Source organism: Xyrauchen texanus, chromosome 14, assembly GCF_025860055.1.
Source record: "Xyrauchen texanus isolate HMW12.3.18 chromosome 14, RBS_HiC_50CHRs, whole genome shotgun sequence".
Classification (NCBI taxonomy): domain Eukaryota; kingdom Metazoa; phylum Chordata; class Actinopteri; order Cypriniformes; family Catostomidae; genus Xyrauchen; species Xyrauchen texanus.
Window position 1 is genome coordinate 43,737,541 of NC_068289.1, and position 19,842 is coordinate 43,757,382.

Sequence of the window (19,842 nt, forward strand, 5' to 3'; positions counted from 1 at the left end):
GGTTTGTCTAGGCCTGAAAACAAAGCACCAAGCTCTAGGAACCTAGCTAGGACACAAGCAGTTACATTATTTTCTAATGTTTCCAAGTATAAAAAAAAGATGATGCAAAAGTCTTCAACCTCATCTTGTATTATTTGATGATAAAGCATTTATGTTTCAAACAATCTGAACTACCTGTCCTGAACCTCTTCGTAATATAAAATGGATCATTCCAGCACTTTTCTCTCGCTTTCTCTTCCAGTCTATTTCAGTCTTTTACCTTGTCTGTACTTGCATATGCAAAGACTAAATAGCAATGTTATACAGTCATAAATCAGAGGACTACTGAGAGACCTGTGATGATTCAGCTGAACCAACAGTATGGGCTGACAAATGAGATTTTGTCTTTGCATCCATTTAAGAATAAATGTGTGTGCTTCTGCTCATAATGTCATTTCTCCTAAAAGTTGAGAATTTCCTATAGCAAGTTATTGAAACAGTGGCTCATTGTATACATTCCCTAATGGATTTTAGATCTTAAGGCTGTCAAATTAAAGTTCGAAATTCAAATATTAATTGAATTAAAGATATAAATATACATTAAAATGCTAAAATAAGCATTAGAATTTCAAATGTGTGCAAGCAGTGATGATGACTTACAGGCCATTCAGACCAACCGCATTCTTGTGATAAAACAGAGGCAGTGCAATGAATAAAATATAGCGCAGTTGTCTTGAGAAGCATTTTATAGGTTGAAAATCCTTTTAAAATGCAGCGCTATTGCATCAACGCAATAAAAAAAAACTGCAAGACGTGGCGTGACAGTCAAATAAGTTTTTCTGGTGCATGCTTGCATAGAAAAAGTTGCTTTCAGAATGAATAGGTGGTGGTCTTTGGAGGTTGTGTCTTGACTATGTCTTGCTCTCTTATTAGCATGCATTCAGAGTGAACAGCCCCTTAGGTGGAGGTCTTTGGAAGTTGTGTCTTGACTAGTCTTGGTCTCTTATCAGCATCTCACTGTATAAGCATTAGTTACATACATACAACTGTATTTAATGAAAAACACTGTGGTACCATCGGTATTATGACGCTTGTGTCCGTGGAAGTACTATGGCAACAGTATGAACAAATGTGCAACACTAATTTAACATATAACTGTCTACTGAAGTATTTATTTTCTCATTTTACTTTTTTTCTTAAGATTTGAAAATATTAACGAGCTAAATCTTTTGTCTTTATCCTTTTACGCACTTATGTTAAAAGTCATGTTCTTTGCAATAAACAAAAGCTATAACACGGTACTCCTTGGTATATATATTGATCCGTAGCCCCTATTGTAAAGGGAGGCAATGTCAATTTAAAAATCAGATATCTTGTAGCTTTTTTTCCCTACCTGAAATAATGTCTTTAAAATTGAAATACAATTACTAGGCATATAATGTATATAACTGGTCTATCCTCGGTATGTAATTTTAATTTTGGTAATATTTCAGTGAAAAATTCAAATTTTGTTTCTCAGCTATGTTGACAGTAATAGATCTTATTGCATATTGCTTAGAATAAAGAGCTGTTTACACTTACAGCAATCTGCAATGACCAAATGTCCAGAAGTCATTCATTTTCAAAGAGATGTTGCAATTTGAGATAAGATGTTCCACAGTGACAGAGCACAACTTTATGCAGATGCCAAGCGATACAATGCGGCAACTACCAGTGGAAGTGCTGACAGTGAAGCTTATGGAATCCACAATTGAGTAGCTATGCCTACTAAGGGGCCGTTCAGATTAAACTGAAAACAGCTAGATGCAGTTCAATGAACAAAATAGAAAATAGGTGTTTTAATACAGTGCCTAAAAACGCATTGCTCCTGCGCAAGATGCTGAAAAAAGAAAAACGAGATACAGTACAGTGTAGGTTTTCATAAAAAGATGCAAAACATATTTGGTTTAAATGACCCCTTACAGTACAGATACTTGGCAACCTCCCGCAATTTAACCGTTGTCAGTTTGAATGCCCGTTAGGGTTTTAGTATTCCTCAATAGCACAAAATGTGATATTTTGTTAGTATCAGATAAATACCTGTGACCTAGTTTCAGAGTTAAGATTTGAGCCTTTGAGGAAACAGATTGAAGTCAAAGTTTTCCTCAGGAAATGCCTTGTATTCATTTTCTGGAATAGTGTTGATCTACACTTGGCACCATAGTAACTGCCTTCGAAGTGTCAAGAACAGCCTGAGCTCTTGCATTTGATAAGTTGTTGAGCAAAAAACATATAAAACTCAGTGATAACACAGTTGGCACATGCCAAGCGTGGGTTTTAGGAAGATGAATTGCTAAGAACAGCAGTTATTAGTTTACACCAGAAAAAAAAAATGGAAATCATTTTTCAACACTGCAAAGACATAACTTTATCCACAAGCTCTCAATATTATTTCCTTATGGTAAGGTATCTTAGTGGTATCTACAGCTTAGACTACCCCTACCAAATGTTAAGAATTTAACCTTCAGGTTAGCAGACCAAATCATAAACCATTAGGCTACAATCATCATTACCAGATCCAAGTCCAATCAAAAAAGAAAACTCACAAATTAATTTTTCGGCAAATGTGATATACATTTTTTAAAAGTGATATAGCTAAATCAACATACTGTTATTCTATGAACTTAAGATGTATTTTTATAACTTGCAAATGCAAATCTATCAGTCAATCTATCTATCTACCATTCAGGCAAACATTCAAAGTTTTAAACAGGCTTAAAACTGAGCTGAAATTGGCATGACAGCTAAAATGACAGTACTCATCATAATTCAGCAACAGTAACATTATAATTCTTGTCAGGCAAAACAAAATGGGCATAATGACAAGAATGTAGCCGAGTTCTGAGAGGTATTAACATAGCCTCACTGCAGCTAGACTTGTATTCTTTGCAGTAATGTCATATTGAATATACTTGTTGCAGTCAATATTGACATTTTCAACTGTGTATCAGTCAGGCTGGCAGGCAGCCAGCTTTATAGTACGTAGTAAAAGATGGCTGACAAATGACTGTTTTGCTGACGTTCCATCTTCTCTCCAGTTTGTTGGGGGTTGTTGTCTAGGATGGCCAGGGCAAGAAAGGACCAAGCGTTGTTTTGTTATTTAATTGCTTGTCTGACATCTCAGATGCCCAAGAGCAAAGTCATGGCGCCGACGAGGAGACTCTCTTGGGTCGCAGGTTTCAACATGCAACCCAACATCCACTCCAGGCATTGCAAAAGTTGTTGAAGAGAGCGTGTCTCAGCATTTTAGACCCCAGAGGTATCTAGGATTATGGTACACACAATACAAGGAGAAAGATTAAAAGGCAGAGAAACAAATAGTGTGTTTTGGAAAATCAGGTTTGAATCGCTACCTTGGATAAATATGAGAGGAAATGGAAAGAGAAACGAGATGAAAATCAGTAAACGAAAATAGGATGCATATGTAGAGGGGAAACACATTTTTTAGGGCAGTGGAGGCCAGGATTTCTGGAGGAAAATGGTGCCTAATCTAACAGGAGCATATTTATTCAGTACCTGGCTTTGTCTAATTACCCTGCTGGGTTATTCCATGTCAAATCAACCAAATTTCCCCAGCTTAAAAGATATATAAAAATTATGATGAAAGCCAACATATTAAATGACATGGATCAATATTTACGGAGTTATCAATTATTTTGTAAACAGCCCTTTCCCACTGCAGGAACTAAAGCCTGTTTTGGTACTTTTACTCAGAACTACAACTTTTTGGCATTTTCGAACATGAGGAACTATAGTTCATCTTAAGGCTAATTTATACTTAATTTATCCTCCAAGCGGACCTTCTTCGAGAGTGGGATGAGAAAGGCAGGCACCCAGAGGCTGTTTCAGATCTAAGGAGCGCGACGGATCTCGCCCTTCGCGCCACCAAAGCTGCAGCTCAAGCCCTAGGGAAGTGCATGGCCGCGCTGACTGTGACCGAGAGACACCTATGGCTAACGCTAGCCGACATGGGAGAAGCTGAACGCTCCACGTTCCTCAACGCGCCGCTCTCTCCGTCCGGTCTCTTCGGTTCCGCGGTGAGTGGCATTGTTGACCGTTTCTCGGAAGTCCAGAAAGCCACCCAAGCCATGAATCTCTTCCTGCCTCGTCACGCTAGCTCCTCTGCAGGCCGCCCACGTGACCAGCCTCCTGCACGAGCCTCTTCACAGCGCCCAGCTCAGCAAAGCCAGACTTCTCAGCGTCGACAGGGTGGCCGCCCTAGAACGCGCTCAGACAGCCGCCACAGACCGCCGCCCCCCGCGGGCCTCGGCCTAAGATTGCGCTGAAACCTGAGCAACCGAAGTCCTCCTAGCTTTGTTGAGGAAACGACGGCTCAGTCCCGCCGCGGCCGGACTACCGTCAAAGCGTCGCCCCCTGTCAGTCCCCTCCTCTCAGGCTACTGCAGTGGTGGATTCAGCAGCCAACAAGCCGGTGATACTGCCCGCTTGCCTGCACTCAAATGCCGTTTTCACGGCGACCCAAAGAAATCTTGTAAAAAGCAAACATGCCTTATGTGTAGAAAATGTGCCCACAATCCAGTGTTCACCCCTACACACAAGCATTACACTTCCCGTGTCCCTATCAGAGCCCACTCACATAAAGCGGGCACAGCCAGCTCGAGTGTTAGAGTCAATAAGCGCCCACCGAATCCGTGCGTGCGCCCCTTCTCTGCCCGCTCTGTCACACGGCCAGCAAACACCTCTCTGTATGTAAGTCCCATGCCCGTGACTATGCTCGCGCATCACTTCACAGATGTGACTCTTTCCCCATTCACCTCAATCGGGAAGTCACTCACAGAACAGCCTGTCCCTGCTGTCTGCGAGCAGTCATGCATAAGCACAGTAAGCGGCTCACACATTCTGTTCAGCTCGCTGTGTGCGGCAATCAGGGCGACTTGGCCATTCACCCTCTAGCGTTACGCTTCAAAGCGTGGAAAGTTATCCCAGGGATATCCAAATGGGTGTTAAGCACAATAAAACAGGGCTATTTGCTACAGTTCGATCGCCGCCCTCCCCGCTTCAGAGCGCGGCTCGAAACTACTGTGAACACGGAAGCAGCCTGCATGCTTCGTTCAGAAATAGCAAACCTTCTGTGCAAAAGGGCCATAGAGAGAGTGCCACCTTCTCTGAGCGAGTCAGGGTTTTACAGCCGTTATTTTCTTGTCCCCAAGAAAGACGGCGGCCTCAGACCAATATTAGATCTCAGGGTTTTGAACAAGGTGCTCGCAAAAAGACCGTTCAAAATGCTTACAATCAGGAAACTCCTTGCACAGGTAATGCAGAGGATCAGGGAAACGCGTCACTCGGTGCTCCTCATTGCCCCGCGCTGGGAGAATCAGACATGGTTCCCGGAGCTTACGCAGCTGTCACTGACAGCCCCGTGGCCCATTCCAGTGAGAGCAGATCTCCTCTCTCAAGCTCGCGGCACGATCTGGCATCCCCACCCAGAGCGCTGGGCGCTGCACGCGTGGGTGATCAACGACTACCCGTCGCTTTGCCAGAAGGAGTAATAAACACTATCATACACGCTAGAGCCCCTTCCACGAGAAGACTCTATGCGTCCAAATGGTCTGTGTTTTCAAAATGGTGCACCGACAGAGACCTGGACCCACGGACATGTGGGGTGTCGTCGCTGCTCGTGTTTTTACAAGAGCTGCTGGATAAGGGCAGATCCCCATCCACGCTCAAAGTGTATGTGGCGGCCGTCGCGGCGTTCGCTGAACCCCTGCACGGCCAGTCACTGGGAAAAAACGAGCTGGTCATCCGCTTCCTCAGGGGAGCTATAAGGATGAACCCCCCGCGCCCCCCATCGGTTCCTATCTGGGATCTTTCCGTAGTTCTCGAAGCTATGAAAGCCCCCCCTTTCGAACCGCTTCAATCCGTGGATTTGAAATACCTTTTCACTCAAAACCATTTTTCTAACTGCCCTGTCATCAGTTAAACGTGTGGGAGACCTTCACGCGCTGTCTGTCAGCGCTGCGTGTCTTGAGTTTGGACCAAGTGACTCCAAGTTCATTTTAAAGCCTAGACACGGCTATGTCCACAAGGTGATCGGTACTCCTTTCAGAGCACAAATCATTTCCCTATCGGTGCTGCCAGCATCCGATAGCGAACGCGACGCCAATCTCCTTTGCCCAGTCAGAGCACTGAGATTGTATACTGCGCGCTCCGCCTCTTTCAGACGCTCTGAGCAGCTTTTCGTTTCGTTCGGAGGGCGCACCAAAGGTTTCACCGCCTCGAAACAGACACCGTCTAGATGGATAGTGGACGCTATTGCTGCCGCGTACGCGTCAAAAGATGCCCGTTAAGCATTAGGTGCACATGACCAAGAGTGCGATATGGCCCTATGGTACTCGGCCTGCGGCCAAATCACAGCAGTGCTGATTTAGGGCCATATAGCACAATTGCGAGTGTGATATTGCTTATAATATACAACAGTTCAATGAACAAGTACATTTAAAACAATTAGGAAAAACTGAGTTTGGTCATAAAAACGCATTTGTGCATGGAACTACTTTATCACGTGACAGATCAGAATCTGCCATTGTTGGTTCAAAAAAAATTATGCGTCCAAGCATTCGTAAATAATACTTCAGAAATAGTATCACAGCTTGTGCTGTTTCCATTTTAAACAGTGTGCCCACTCCAATGTGGAAAGTCTGATAAGAGGCAAGCGCCTTCAGTTTGTGTAATTAATCAGTCTGTTGTGTTTCTCAGCTGTGATGAGCCGTAATGCTTAAGTTGTTCGTAAAAGCTATTTTCTAGCTGTAATAGTAATATGAGCGATCACGGAGTGCTGTATGTAAACACTGGCTAAAGTGAAATTCACTTCACTTTATATACCAATACCATGCTAAATGGTTACTGAGATTATTTGGCTAGCCATTTGATCCTAATTCCATGTAGAATAAAACTTATAAAATGTATAAGGTTACTGATATGACTTGTGTCTTCATCTCATGTAAGTTGTCATGATTTTAGATGTATGTTTCAAAATTACAATGAATTACGGTTTAAATAAAATATTTTAAATGAGTAAAAATGTGCACCTTTAATGATAATAGTATCATAAAATTAGTCCATATGATTTGTGCACTATATTCCCTTCTGAAGCATTGCAATCTCGGTGTGAAGAACAAACGTTAAACTGTTCACTGATATTCTTACCCCCACCGCAGCTCGTAAAAATCTGAGATTGCATATATTCAAATGTACTGCGATCATTCATGTGACATGCAAGAACAAATTGAGTTTAATGTAAGTTTATGAACTGAACAAGCACGATTGAGATTTTTTTGAGCACTTAATCAGTCCATAAGCATAAGGTACTTGTGCTTTCTACAGTATATTAAAAATAAATCAAACGCATACAAATCTCTCCATGCCTGTTTTTTTCTTATGTGTCTTTCTTCTACTTTAACCTCAATACTCCTCCAGCTACAAATTACGATATTTACATTTTTGCGAACTACTCCTTTAAATACCATGCTTAAGTTCACAGTCAAGATAGAGATGCATAAGAAGATACATAAGAAGATAAGAGTAATAATATTCATACACACCTGATGCTAAATAGTTTGGGGCTACAATGAGACTTCATTGTAATAAATTTCATTCAGTTTTAATAAAACTTGGATATAGAAAAAATTTGTAAGTCTATTCAAAAATAATTGCAGGCAGCTCATCCAAAGGTAAGGCCAATACTCTATACCAATTGGATCAGTATGCAAGCAGGCAACTGTGCACTTTACGAAACATGTTCCTCTCATTAGGTCCTCATGCATGCTAGATCATGTTTGAGGCCACAGTCTGACAGATAAACAAAGCTAACTACAGGTGGTGCAATGCACTCACATTTGGGCCCACACACATACAGTATCAAAGTGACCTTTCCAAATAATTAGGGACACTCAAAACACAGTGCAATGATGCTGCATTATTGCACACAATCTAGTGTATATGCCTCAATGTAGCACATAGGCTTTTGGTTAGAATGCAATGTCACAATGCCAAATCACAACATTCTGTCAAAGCTAAATTGCTGAGTTAACATGCTATAACAACACAAAGGCCAGCAGTGAGCACAAAGAGGTGGATCAGAGGTCCAGGATGTGACACCTTGTAGTGAGTTTTCATAATAACATTCAATCAGTTTTCACTGCATTAATGAGCCATAATAGAGATCCTCCTCTGCATTCATTAGATCAGCTCACTGTTTCACTCATTACTTAATGTAGAGAGAGATGCTACACAACAAGCAGGGTTGGGGAGTAACGGAATATATGTAACAGGATTACATATTTAAAATACAAAATATACATAAGTAACTGTATTCCACTACAGTTACAATTCAACTCATTAGTAATTAGAATAGTTACATTCAAAAAGAATTTTGGTTACTGAAGAGATTACTTTGCATTTTATTATCATTTGTTTAATTCATTAATTATTCCTTTCAGATGGAATATCTATAAATATAAATGCTGCGATCCAAAGTACATTTGAACAGCGGTGAAACACATTCTTAAGATGTGTTACATTCATATGTGCAGACAGAGAAGTAAGTTTGAAGTAAGTTTGGAGCAGAAGAAATAGAAATAATCCTTGTGTAAATGGTTAGCTTTACGCTAAGCTAAAATGCTATTTCTAGCCATTTTACATGCACATGTTACCAGAGACAATCATATTTTTTTTTATCAAGAAATCTCATACTAAAATATCAAAATATCAAAAAAATCCTTAAAACAAGATCAATTTGATTAATCTTGTTTTAGAAACAACACTGCATAAGATATGTTGGTTTTTCAGAGAATGTATTTTGTATTGCTGAACTGGCAGAGTTGTTATAGTCAAAACAAGTGAAAAAAATCTACCAGTGCTGAAGAAGTAATCCAAAGTATATAGATTACATTACTGACCTTGAGTAATCTAACAAAATACGTTACAAATTACATTTTACAGCATGTATTCTTTAATATGTAGTGGAATACATTTCAAAAGTAACCCTCCCAACAAGCATGCAGTACCGGGCCAACATAGATACTGCCGTTGGATAACAATAATTAAAAATGTCCTAATAAAAGACATTCAGTAATCATACTCAATGGGACAATTCACCCTAAATTGTAAACATGTTTTTCAGGTTACCTAAAAAATAATCGAAATTAACTGTTTTCATTCAAGTCAAAAAATATTATTTAAAATGTCAGAATCAACCTGACTACTTTAACCCTTGTGCATCCTTGTGGACATTTTTGGCTTTTCAGTTTTGTTTTTTTGTCTGTGTTAATGCTAACTGCATAAAACTTTCCACAGGTGTGAATTTTTATTGGAATTTTAATATTTCACCCTATTTTCTTTAAAAAAATATTTTTTGCACTAGTTACACAAAATACTCCCTCTTAGCGTCGTTTTGGACAAAAATGGCACATTGAAACCCATTAAAACTGCGATTTTTAATCCCAGTGCCATTTAACAATAAAATTATGCAATCTTGTTTAACATGCTTTCATTATGTTGGCAAGGCTTCAAAATTTACATTTTAAATATTTTTTACCAGATCGTGCCATTTTTTCAGGTTTGGCATATCATCGCTTTTGTTGTTGTTTTCTGCTGTTTTTGGCTTATGCATATTATAGAGCCAATTAGATACATTATGAATATATAATTGTGTGAGTGTGTTGGTATGGATTTCAGAGTGTGGTTTGTATGTGTCGGAGGCTCTAATAATAAAAATAAAAAAAATTCTGTTTAGCATTTATTAAATTGAAAATAATTATAATTATTATATTTTTTATAAAAAAACAACAGTGGCATTATGTAAACAAACTGGCATTTAAAGTGTTAAAATTCTGAAAATAAATGAATGTTTGGTAATTATGATTAGAACTGATGCTGGTTAAAATATAAGTCAGTGAAAGTAGAAAAAATATTATTCTATAATATTTTTATGACACTTTTTTGACATGGCCATTTTTGTCCATTATGGACCTAAGTGGTAGCTTTTTTTTAAATCTGATACTGCATAAAAAATATGAAAGCATCAAAATGAATGTTGTTGTTAATCATTGACATATCCGAGGCTCTAATAATCAAAGAAAAAAAATTCTGCTTAGCATCTATTAAATTGAAAATAATTACTATTTTTCATTTTTTCCTAAAAAAACAACAGTGGCATTATGTAAACAAACCAGCGTTTAAAGGGTTAAAATTCTAAAAATTAATGAATGTTTGGTCATTATGATTAGAGCTGATGCTGGTTAAAAAAATTATGTCAGTGAAAGTGGAAAAAAATATAAATCTATAATATTTTTATGACAGTTTTTGGACATGGCCATTTTTGTCCATAATGAACCTATGTGTAACTTTTTTTAATTGATGCACAAGGGTTAAGTTGCAACAATGGAAGTAAATTGACTGTTGTTCTAAACCCATATGACATTCTTTCTTCCGTGGAACACATAGTTTTAGATGTTCAAATCAATGCATGGGAAAGTTATGCAATGAAAGTGAATGGTGACGAATTCGGTCAGATGTGAACACAAGGTTTTGTGCTTACTAGTGGGTCCACAAGGTTCCAACACTCACAGCTGAGCCGTTGCGGTCACATAAGTGCTAGGAGATTTATTCACTGCTAAACAACAGGAGACGAACTTGGAAACAACAACAGTGGATGGTCACGTCAAGAGCATGTGTGGGAAGAGGTCCGGAGATATCTGCATTTGTATAACTCGAGTCTGAAGGAATATCAAGACATATTTATGGGTCTAAACTCTTGAAGATAAATAGTCCAGTCTCTCATAGCAGTCGTAGCACACGTGTCAACCACCTGTGTATGCACGCACAGTTAAATGAAGTATTCTTCGAAAGGCTAGCGTTCAACTGTATGCAGGCGCTAAGCGTTTGCGCCAAAATAAAAATATACATTGGGCTTGAGGCTCCCTGTTATCGGTCCCTAACAGTCTGCCTAATGTCTCTTTTTGGTGGGAATTCCTTATTGACTGACCAAATGGAATAAAAATGTACACACACTTCACCTTTAAAAATGGTTGTGTTTATAAAAGGGTTTAAGAAGAGTAGATTAATCGCCACTGTTGGGTTTGGGCAACTATTGTTTAGCGTTTATTGGTATCCCAAAATACACCATTCAGACGGTGCTCAGACAGCATGGTGAGGGAGATTCACAAGGGTGACTGGATGGGCATTAAAGTCCACTGTGCAAAAGTCCAATTTGTGCCAAGCGACACTGGCTTAACAACATGATAAAAGCCAATTTGTTTCAAAGCAGAGGCCTTTGGCACAGTTTAGTCATCACTCATGCTCATCCTGAACTCTAGAGCTAAAGGGAAGATCTCATAATCATCATGATGCATGACACATCATCAGGGCAAGTGGCAGCATATTATCCAATTAAAATCAACATGAAATGCTGTTTGCAACCATAAACAGGGCTGGGCGAAACGAGAGAAATATGTTCACAATATTTTTATAAACAAATATTGCGATATTCATTTACATTGTCAACCCCCTGTCTGAGAGACCGTGAATATTCTTGCTTTATTGATTTTGCTGTAAAGTTAAATTTGTTTATTGAAACACGAAAAGTTATTTCTAAATTAAAATTGCACTTCAAACGAATAGAAAGAGAAATTAAAACAATAAAGTGGTCAAAAATGAATGTAAAACCACCCTTCCATTTACCATCACGCACGAGATGGAAAATTACTAATACAAATTAAGATCTAAAGACAATTCTAAATTTAAACATAATAATAATGATGATAATTATAATTTAAATATATATATATATATCAGTTTTCGGTCTGTCAATGAGTGTGGCAATTGGCATCGTTATATTTGTCAGATATCGCTGATATCCGATTATTACATCGTCCAATCGCCCAGCCCTAACCATAATGTGACTTATTTCAGAGTGAAATGGGATATTCAAAAAGAAAAAAGAAAAACTTTTTGTCTAATGTGCACTAATGAATAGTGCGCAATGAAAAAAGTAGGGATGCACCGAACCGCTTCGATACGGAAGCTTTTAGACGGATCGGGTCACAGTGCGACGAACCCGATTCAAATCTGATACTGTGTGTTAGTCATGTTAGTTACTGTCAAGCTCCAAAAATGACACAAAAGAACCATTAAAACACTAATAAAGTAGTTCATATGACTCGTGCATTTTATTCAAACCACTTAAAGACATGTGATAGCTCTGTGAATCACAAAAGACTGTTTAATATGCAAATATATAAATGCATGCTCAGCTCTAATGCATCAGTGAATGGTGCTAATCTGTTTACACTTACACACTCACTATTTTCAGCCTTCACACGTTGCGCAATATTTGAGCGCTACTAACGAACAAAGTTTGATTCACTTATAATGGCACCGATAGAGCATTTTACCAGAATTTGAATAAGAAGCAAATTAAACTACTGTAAACTTGCCTACAAACAGACACATACAGGAATTCCTGGAGATTTCAGAATGTCAAAATAAAAGCGTGAGGGTTTAAAAGTTAAAGGTGCACGATTGAGATATATTACTATATATTAATATTATAATATATTATTATTTGTTTACAACTATATCTTACAACTAAATTGAACAAAAAGTTTAGATACAAGTTGAAATTTCGGGCAAAAAATAAATAAATAAAACGTCTTCTTTTCTACTGATGACTTGTCCTGGAATTACTGTTAATTTTGCTGCTACCTTATCCAGTATACTAGTTAATAATAAATTCTTAATAAGCTATACATTTATATTGAAATAATGTGTAGGTAGAGGTTTGTATTTCTTTATATATTAAAGAGCACACCCAATTAGTTCCACAAAATAATGTAAAGATATTCTAAACCGATTATGCAAAAAAACAACACTGGTATTGGATCGGGATCGGTATCGGCCGATACTGAGATTTCCGATATCGGAAGAGAAAAAGTGGTATCGGTGCATCCTTAGAAACAAGGAACATGCATCAAGAGAGTAAAAGGGTCAAAACTGATTTCTTGTTGACTTTAAAGATATGCTCTTTAGTAACAATTTAAATATGGTACTTTAATTTCTAAATCTATAAACTTTTAAATTTTAAACAACAAATTGAAATGCAAAACACAGAGAACTGTAAATGACATTGTGAAAACTCTGGCAAGACTTATGTTCCAGGACATTTCAAACATTATAAAAAAATATAGTTGGCCTATATTTTTCCTATTGTTTGAAACGACCTAGAGTTTGACTTAATTCCAATTTCCAATACAAAAGTCGAGTTATAATTTATGGTAATCAGAGCACATATTGGCACATAAAAAGTGCAGAGTCAACGAAGAGGAAAGAGGCTGATGCAAATCTGAAAGGCAAACGTCACAGTATCGACAGTTTAACAGGTGATAAGCTTGTTTGCTTACTGTTGGGAGCAATGGTCTCATGGTCAGCTGATCAATCACAATTAGATTTCAACACCAGCCATTCTAATGCACCTAGAAGCCTTGGTTTCATGTTATTAAAGATCTCCAACTGCTTCTTAAGCAGGTAAAAAGCAGCTGACCTCAAAGGTGTCATGCTGCTTAATAATCTAGTTTGAATGCTAATTGATCAAAATAATAAAACTATGGAAAAAGCACTATTTAAACCACATAAAAGTGCATATTTTCCATGCCTTTTGACCAATGAATTTTCCAGTCAATAGTGATTAATGAATAAGGATAAAAATCATTTAATAGAGATTGCACTCACAAAAAGCAATATCTTGACAGCAAAATATTTTAGAGCTCAGCACAACTAGAAAAACATGATATTGCAACAGAAATGTCTCATGACTTACACAAGCCTGAAAATCACAATATAAAAATTCCCATATATTTTCAGGGTTTTCATGACTGAGGGAACCCTGCTATAAACAAAATCAAGGATGAGTGACCATATGTACCAGAAGCACATCAGGTAGAAGTTGATCATCAAACAAAGGGCTGTATAAACAATCAAACAAGATGGTGGAGAAAAGAGTGCCAGAACAAAGACCCTGCTCTGATCCGGACTAAAATGTTTATTTCCCAACTACAGGGACATTGAGATGAGAGAAGACATGATCAAAGCTGCATTGCAACATCATCCCTTTGATATGCATGCATTTTGGCAACAGTTGCGCATCAGTTTAAGTTTCGAGACACTGTAACTCACCACTGTATCCTGGGTCCGGGATGGGCATGGTGGGCTCCAGGTCCACTTTGTTGTCGCATCGTCCGAGTCCCTGTATCAGCTGTTCTAGTGGTAACTCGGAATTAGCGCTCGGGTAACACCTCAAACCGCTCCCGCATCTCGGCGTGTAGACGCCGCATAGCTCGCCCTTCTGCCTGGCGCAAACCGGACAGCAACCGCAACCCGGTTCCCTGACTATCTCTGCGCAAGATGAGGTGGTGAGCTTGGGACACGCCGCCTGGCGATCCGCGGTGCAGCTCGGGCAGCGGAACACGATCTCCCCGAGCGAGCCGTGCAGAAGCAGCAAACTGCAGAACAATGCAGAAAACATTCCGTTATCTTTAAAGACTGATATATGTCAGGATTCTGCAAGCGACTTCAGGTAGAAAAGTACAAGTGCGTTTGGGGACAGGTGAGCTTTGCCGGAGATCTCTGCAGGGTCCTATTTGCGGTCATGTTCCTCCGAAATGACATCACGTCAAACGCCAGTCAAATCACAAGACTATCAATTGTTGGCTGTTTCATCTACTGGTTTCTCGAGATATTAAGCTTTTGTAGTAATATTTGTTAGAATGTGTATGCTTGAGGATTTGTTTTGGTTTGAACAGCTGTTTTGTTTCTTGAGTTGGTTCTTAAAAAAAGATTACCATAGTAACTTATAGTATGTGTAACCAACACTGTGGTGACTCGGTTTTATGAAATGTACGTCAGGGAAAAAATTACAAATAGGCTACATTACGAGATGACATATTATTTTTTTACACACTTTAAGATCACATATTCACTTATTATATATAATTTTACAAACAAAAAAGGTAACCATTGTTAAGGAGGTCACAAACCGTCGTCTGGCGGACGACATGGTGCGTTCTAGAATTCGAAACGGCTGTTTTCAATGAAGGTTCGCACACCGCCGACGCCATTCAGCATTTATCGGCGGTGTAACGACTCAGGAGCCTGCTAAAATTTCTGCTGTGACACGGAAAGCAACTCGCATATTTTCCATTAAATTAAACCCAAATCATTGTCAAAGGACATGATTATTTAATTTAGCGTTCTTGAACAATGGAAAACCTTGGTAACTTTTGTGTGTACTCTCTGCAACCAGAACCGCATCAACGTGCCACGTGTTTAATACCTGTGCCGTCTCCTAGCCGCAAAGCAGCGTGGCGCTTCTCATCTGGTGTGCCACCGCCTTTAGGTTAGCTGTTTGAAAATAGCTACCAAAAATGTAGCCCTAAGCTAATCTTAATGCTATCCTTTTAGAGTAGTTAGTTACATACCATGGTATTTATTTACATGGTACTTCAAATAATGCCATGGTATGGCCAAAAAAAATTACAATTTAATGGTATTTTCACTGTTTAGATACAGAGCCATTCAAAAGCTTTACTGTTTACTTTACACTCAGCCCATTTATAGAATAGTACCTTTTCAAAAGAGTGATTCATTCAGGAATCAGTCATCGGTAGTTCTGATTCTAAACAGCCAAAAGAAAACGCAGAACTGCTAAAATATCGTCAGGAAAAATACAATCTAAATACAATTCTAGCATTTTAAATGCGCTACCCCAATACTTAATAATACAAATAAATACTGGGAGCCTGGGTAGCTCAGCGAGTATTGATGCTGACTACCACACCTGGAGTCGCAAGTTTGAATCCAGGGCATGCTGAGTAAATCCAGCCAGGTCTCCTAAGCAACCAAATTGGCCCAGTTGCTAGGGAGGGTAGAGTAACATGGGGTAACCTCCACGTGGTCGCTTTAATGTGGTTCTCGCTCTCTGTGATGCGCGTGGTGAGTTGTGCATAGATGCCGTGGAGAAAAGCATTTTTCATGCCTTTTAAAATACTAAAATACGCAAAATAAGCAACAACATAAAATCAATAGTTTTTTATATATATATTTTGCATCGTTTATTCTGGATTCGGATCCACTGAAACCAGGAAGGAATAGGGTTTGCATAGTCAGTGACGATCGCAATTTGGGGGTTGCATTTTCCCCTCTAACATAACATTTTGCATTTTGCTGATGGTTAGATTTATAAAATAATGCTTACTCTTCACTGTTTTACATCCTGTACAGCTAAAAAAAAAAAAATGATTACAACTCGCTTTTGGCCCCCCTTCCTTGATCAATGGAGCTCACAAGTGCCTATATGGCCAACAACACTTATTGCTTTGCCCACTGGGGGCAGTGTTTCGAATTCGGTAAACAGATTGATTTTAGCTAAAGAAAAGTCAATCTACTGTTTCGGATTTCATTGTTAGATCAGTTTGGGTGGAATGAGCTTCCAACCTCCACCCAGTCTGCTGAAACCATCTCAACATTCAAGAAACAGCTGAAAACACATCTCTTCTGTAAGCACTTTTCCAGTCCACACAAATGTAGTAGCTTTTATACTAAAACTTGGCAGTGCTATACTGCAGATATTATATAATTTTGTGTGACAAATTGCTTGTTATGTTCCTTATGTGTAAATTGCTTTAGAATAAAGCATCTGCTAGATTACTAAATGTTATTGGTAGTTATTGGCTACTGTTATTTTTGTAGACATATTGCCGGAAATGCCAGTCTTGACAACAACAGCTTTTGCTAATTTAGAATTTAGTTTGTTTGTTTCTTTTACCAAATCATGTAAGCCTATATCTCTGTATGAATCCTGTGAGTTATGAACCGTGCTGTTTAACAGGCTTCTGTCACCCCATGGGTCTGTCTCTCATGGTTGCCGTAGAGACTGAATGTTGTTGATCACTGTTGATTTATGACCACAGAAACAGCCGCTGACTGAGTAACTCCAAGCTGTCAGGCATAAGGATTATTTGTTTAATGGATTGTCTATGATTCTATGGGGTATTCACGCTTGTGTGGCCTGTAGCTTTTGAGAGAGACTTTGGAGACTTTAGGCTGAAGTCTTGATTAGTGCTAAACATACAGATCCCTGTATGTCATCAGCAAAAATACACATTCCATCAAATTTGCTTAACAAACCCTCTGTCAGAAGGAGCTTTGGGTTTTCTCTCTGATGGAAAAAAAGAATTGATGGATTATGATGGTTATTTTCAGACTAGTAGGACTACTAGTTGTATTAAAGGTATAGAAGTCCAATAAATAAATAAATACTAATTATTTAATTATGTACTCACTCTCATGTTGTTCCAAACTTTATTGTTATTATTATTTCCCTAAAAAAACACAAAAGGACAAATTCTGAAGAATCTTCATGGCTGTCAAGATCCAAAAAGGACCAAAAACATGAGAAAAAACCCCCCACCATAAACGCTGTCCATGTGACATTATTATATTTTCTGTATTGCAAGTCTAACTGAAGGCACATGATAGCTTTGTGTGAGAAACAGACTGAAATTCAAGTTGTTATTCACTGATAATCTTCCCTTACTTATAAGCTTTAAAATCTAATTCTTGACAATATACAGATTAAAAAATGCTGTCAAAAATGTTGCACTAGGTTGGTTCTTGGGTGTGTTACAATCAAACACTTGCCAGGCTAAATATGAGAATGAAGAGTGGAAGATTTAAATGGTTCAGAAGTCTCTGAAAATAGTGCATGAGTCATATAGACATAATGTTGTGGATCTTTTATTGTGTTTTTGTCCTTTTTTAGAGCTTAAGGGATGTATTCACTACAGTATGAACTGCCGGTGTATGGAAAAGAGCCTGAAGATTCTTCAAAAACATTCCTTTTGTGTTCCACAGAAAACAAAAATCACAGTATACAGGTTTGGAATAATATGAGGGTGGGTAAATAATACCAAAAGTTACCTATTCGTTTGCAAGAAGAGAAAATAAAAACAAAGAGAGGTAAAGGTGGAAATGGCACAAACCTGCAAAGCTGACATATTACACAATGTCTTTCAAAGGTCACCTACCGGAATATCAAAGAATTCCCACCACACAGCTGACGAAACTGTATAAACAACCTCAGTATGCTTGTGCCACACTCAATATGGCATTTATTCAGACTAAAAATAGACATAAGTGTGTGAGAAACAGGCTCCCTGTTTAGTCTTAACCAAAACTTTCCATAATTAGACATTTCCTTACCCAAACTTTGGGCATTATGATCCAGGAAGACAGCTAAGTGTTGAGCAAACTGGCATCGAAGCAAAGGGACACCTGTTCCATGCTACAAATGCACAAGGCAAGAGAGCATCAGGAAAGAATGCTTTTCCACTTTTCCACTGTTAACAAACCTTCCTGCATTTGACCCATGGGTAAATTCTGGGTTTTCCAGGCAGAGGTTGTTCAACTTAGCAAAGGATGAAGTTTTAGCCACCTTGGATTGGTCTGTGAGGTAACGTCTGACAAGTTTGTCCCTCAACACCATCTCTGAACTTCCTTTCTCTCAACACATCAGAATCCACTTACATTGGCATTGTTATTTCTGGCAGTGCCATTTCCACAAGGAAGTTTATATTCTGTATCTATGGTGAACAAGCATTACTGATTTTATTTCACACCACCATTTGGGCCAACACTTCTTGTCCTGTTTTACTGTGGATTGGGTTAGTTATACACTGCAGCCAAGGATGGATTATGGACACTGCCAAAAAGGTCAGTTCCCTGGGGCCTTTGACTGCCAGGGGCCTCGAGCTGAGAGCCAGACACCCAGAAACTAGGCACTTTAAATGTTTGTTTGAGCTTGTTATAAATGCTGATGTCACTGTTGCAATGCACTAAACACATATAATCGTGACTTTATTTTTCACATTTGCTACTTATTTTTGCCATGTCATTTGGACACTGCATTTCACATTTAACCCTTCAGTTTTGTGAGAAGATTCCCAAAAACATTACTGTTTGGTTCAAAAAGAATAGGTAGATACTGTAGTACAGAAGATAGCAAACCTCCCTTCTCCCTTTTGACTATACACATAAGCACTGCCATACGTGTGGGCTTGTTTTTCCACACTGAACACAAGCTTTTATAGTAGCATGTCATCTGGAAAGAGGTGGTGTTACTTTTCTTGTACAGTAGATATGCAGGTAAACCCTCCTGTAAAGGGATTAATGGAAAGGAGGAGGCGAGAACCGGCATGATGATATACACAATATTTTAATAAGGAACTTAAACAAAACAACATATACACACAAAGGTGTCTGACAGCTGCCTGTAAATCTCTCTCTCGCACTGCAGCTTCCAGTCGGCTTGTTTAGCCTGATTAGGGGCCGGGTGTGAGGCATCACAACCCGGCCCCGCCCTCCGCCCTGTCACACCTTCATTTAATGTGAAAATAAAAAACTGATAATTGGAATACTTAGACACTGGATCGGTTTGAAAAAGTGCCAAATCATTGTTTATATTTCAAAAGATTTATATTTCAGAATCTAAAAAAAATTCTAAACTTCCACAGAAAGGGTCCCATACATATCTAGGGATCAGGATACCATAGAGATTTTGGGATGGTCTCTTTTGAATTGGGCCAGTAAGTAACCATCTAGTAACACCCTAGTAACCTCCAAAAACACCCTAATGTTGCATAAATATAAGCGAGTATAAAAACATTTTTACATTATTTTTATTAATTGTTCTTCAAGTGAAGATTGTTCTTATTAATATTTTACAGTTTTTAACTGCAAAATGACCCAAACATAA

At 38.6% G+C, this 19,842-nt stretch overlaps 1 protein-coding gene across 1 annotated transcript in view; it reads right to left on the minus strand.

The window, feature by feature from the left end:
- The window catches only part of LOC127654722 (insulin-like growth factor-binding protein 2-B), a 39,209-nt gene extending 24,499 nt beyond the window's left edge, over positions 1 to 14,710 (minus strand). The window contains exon 1 of the mRNA XM_052142020.1: positions 14,208 to 14,710. Coding sequence (XP_051997980.1) covers positions 14,208 to 14,556 — 349 coding nt within the window. The 5' untranslated portion in view covers positions 14,557 to 14,710. The remainder of the gene's footprint in view (positions 1 to 14,207) is intronic.
- Between the last annotated feature and the right edge of the window lie 5,132 nt (positions 14,711 to 19,842).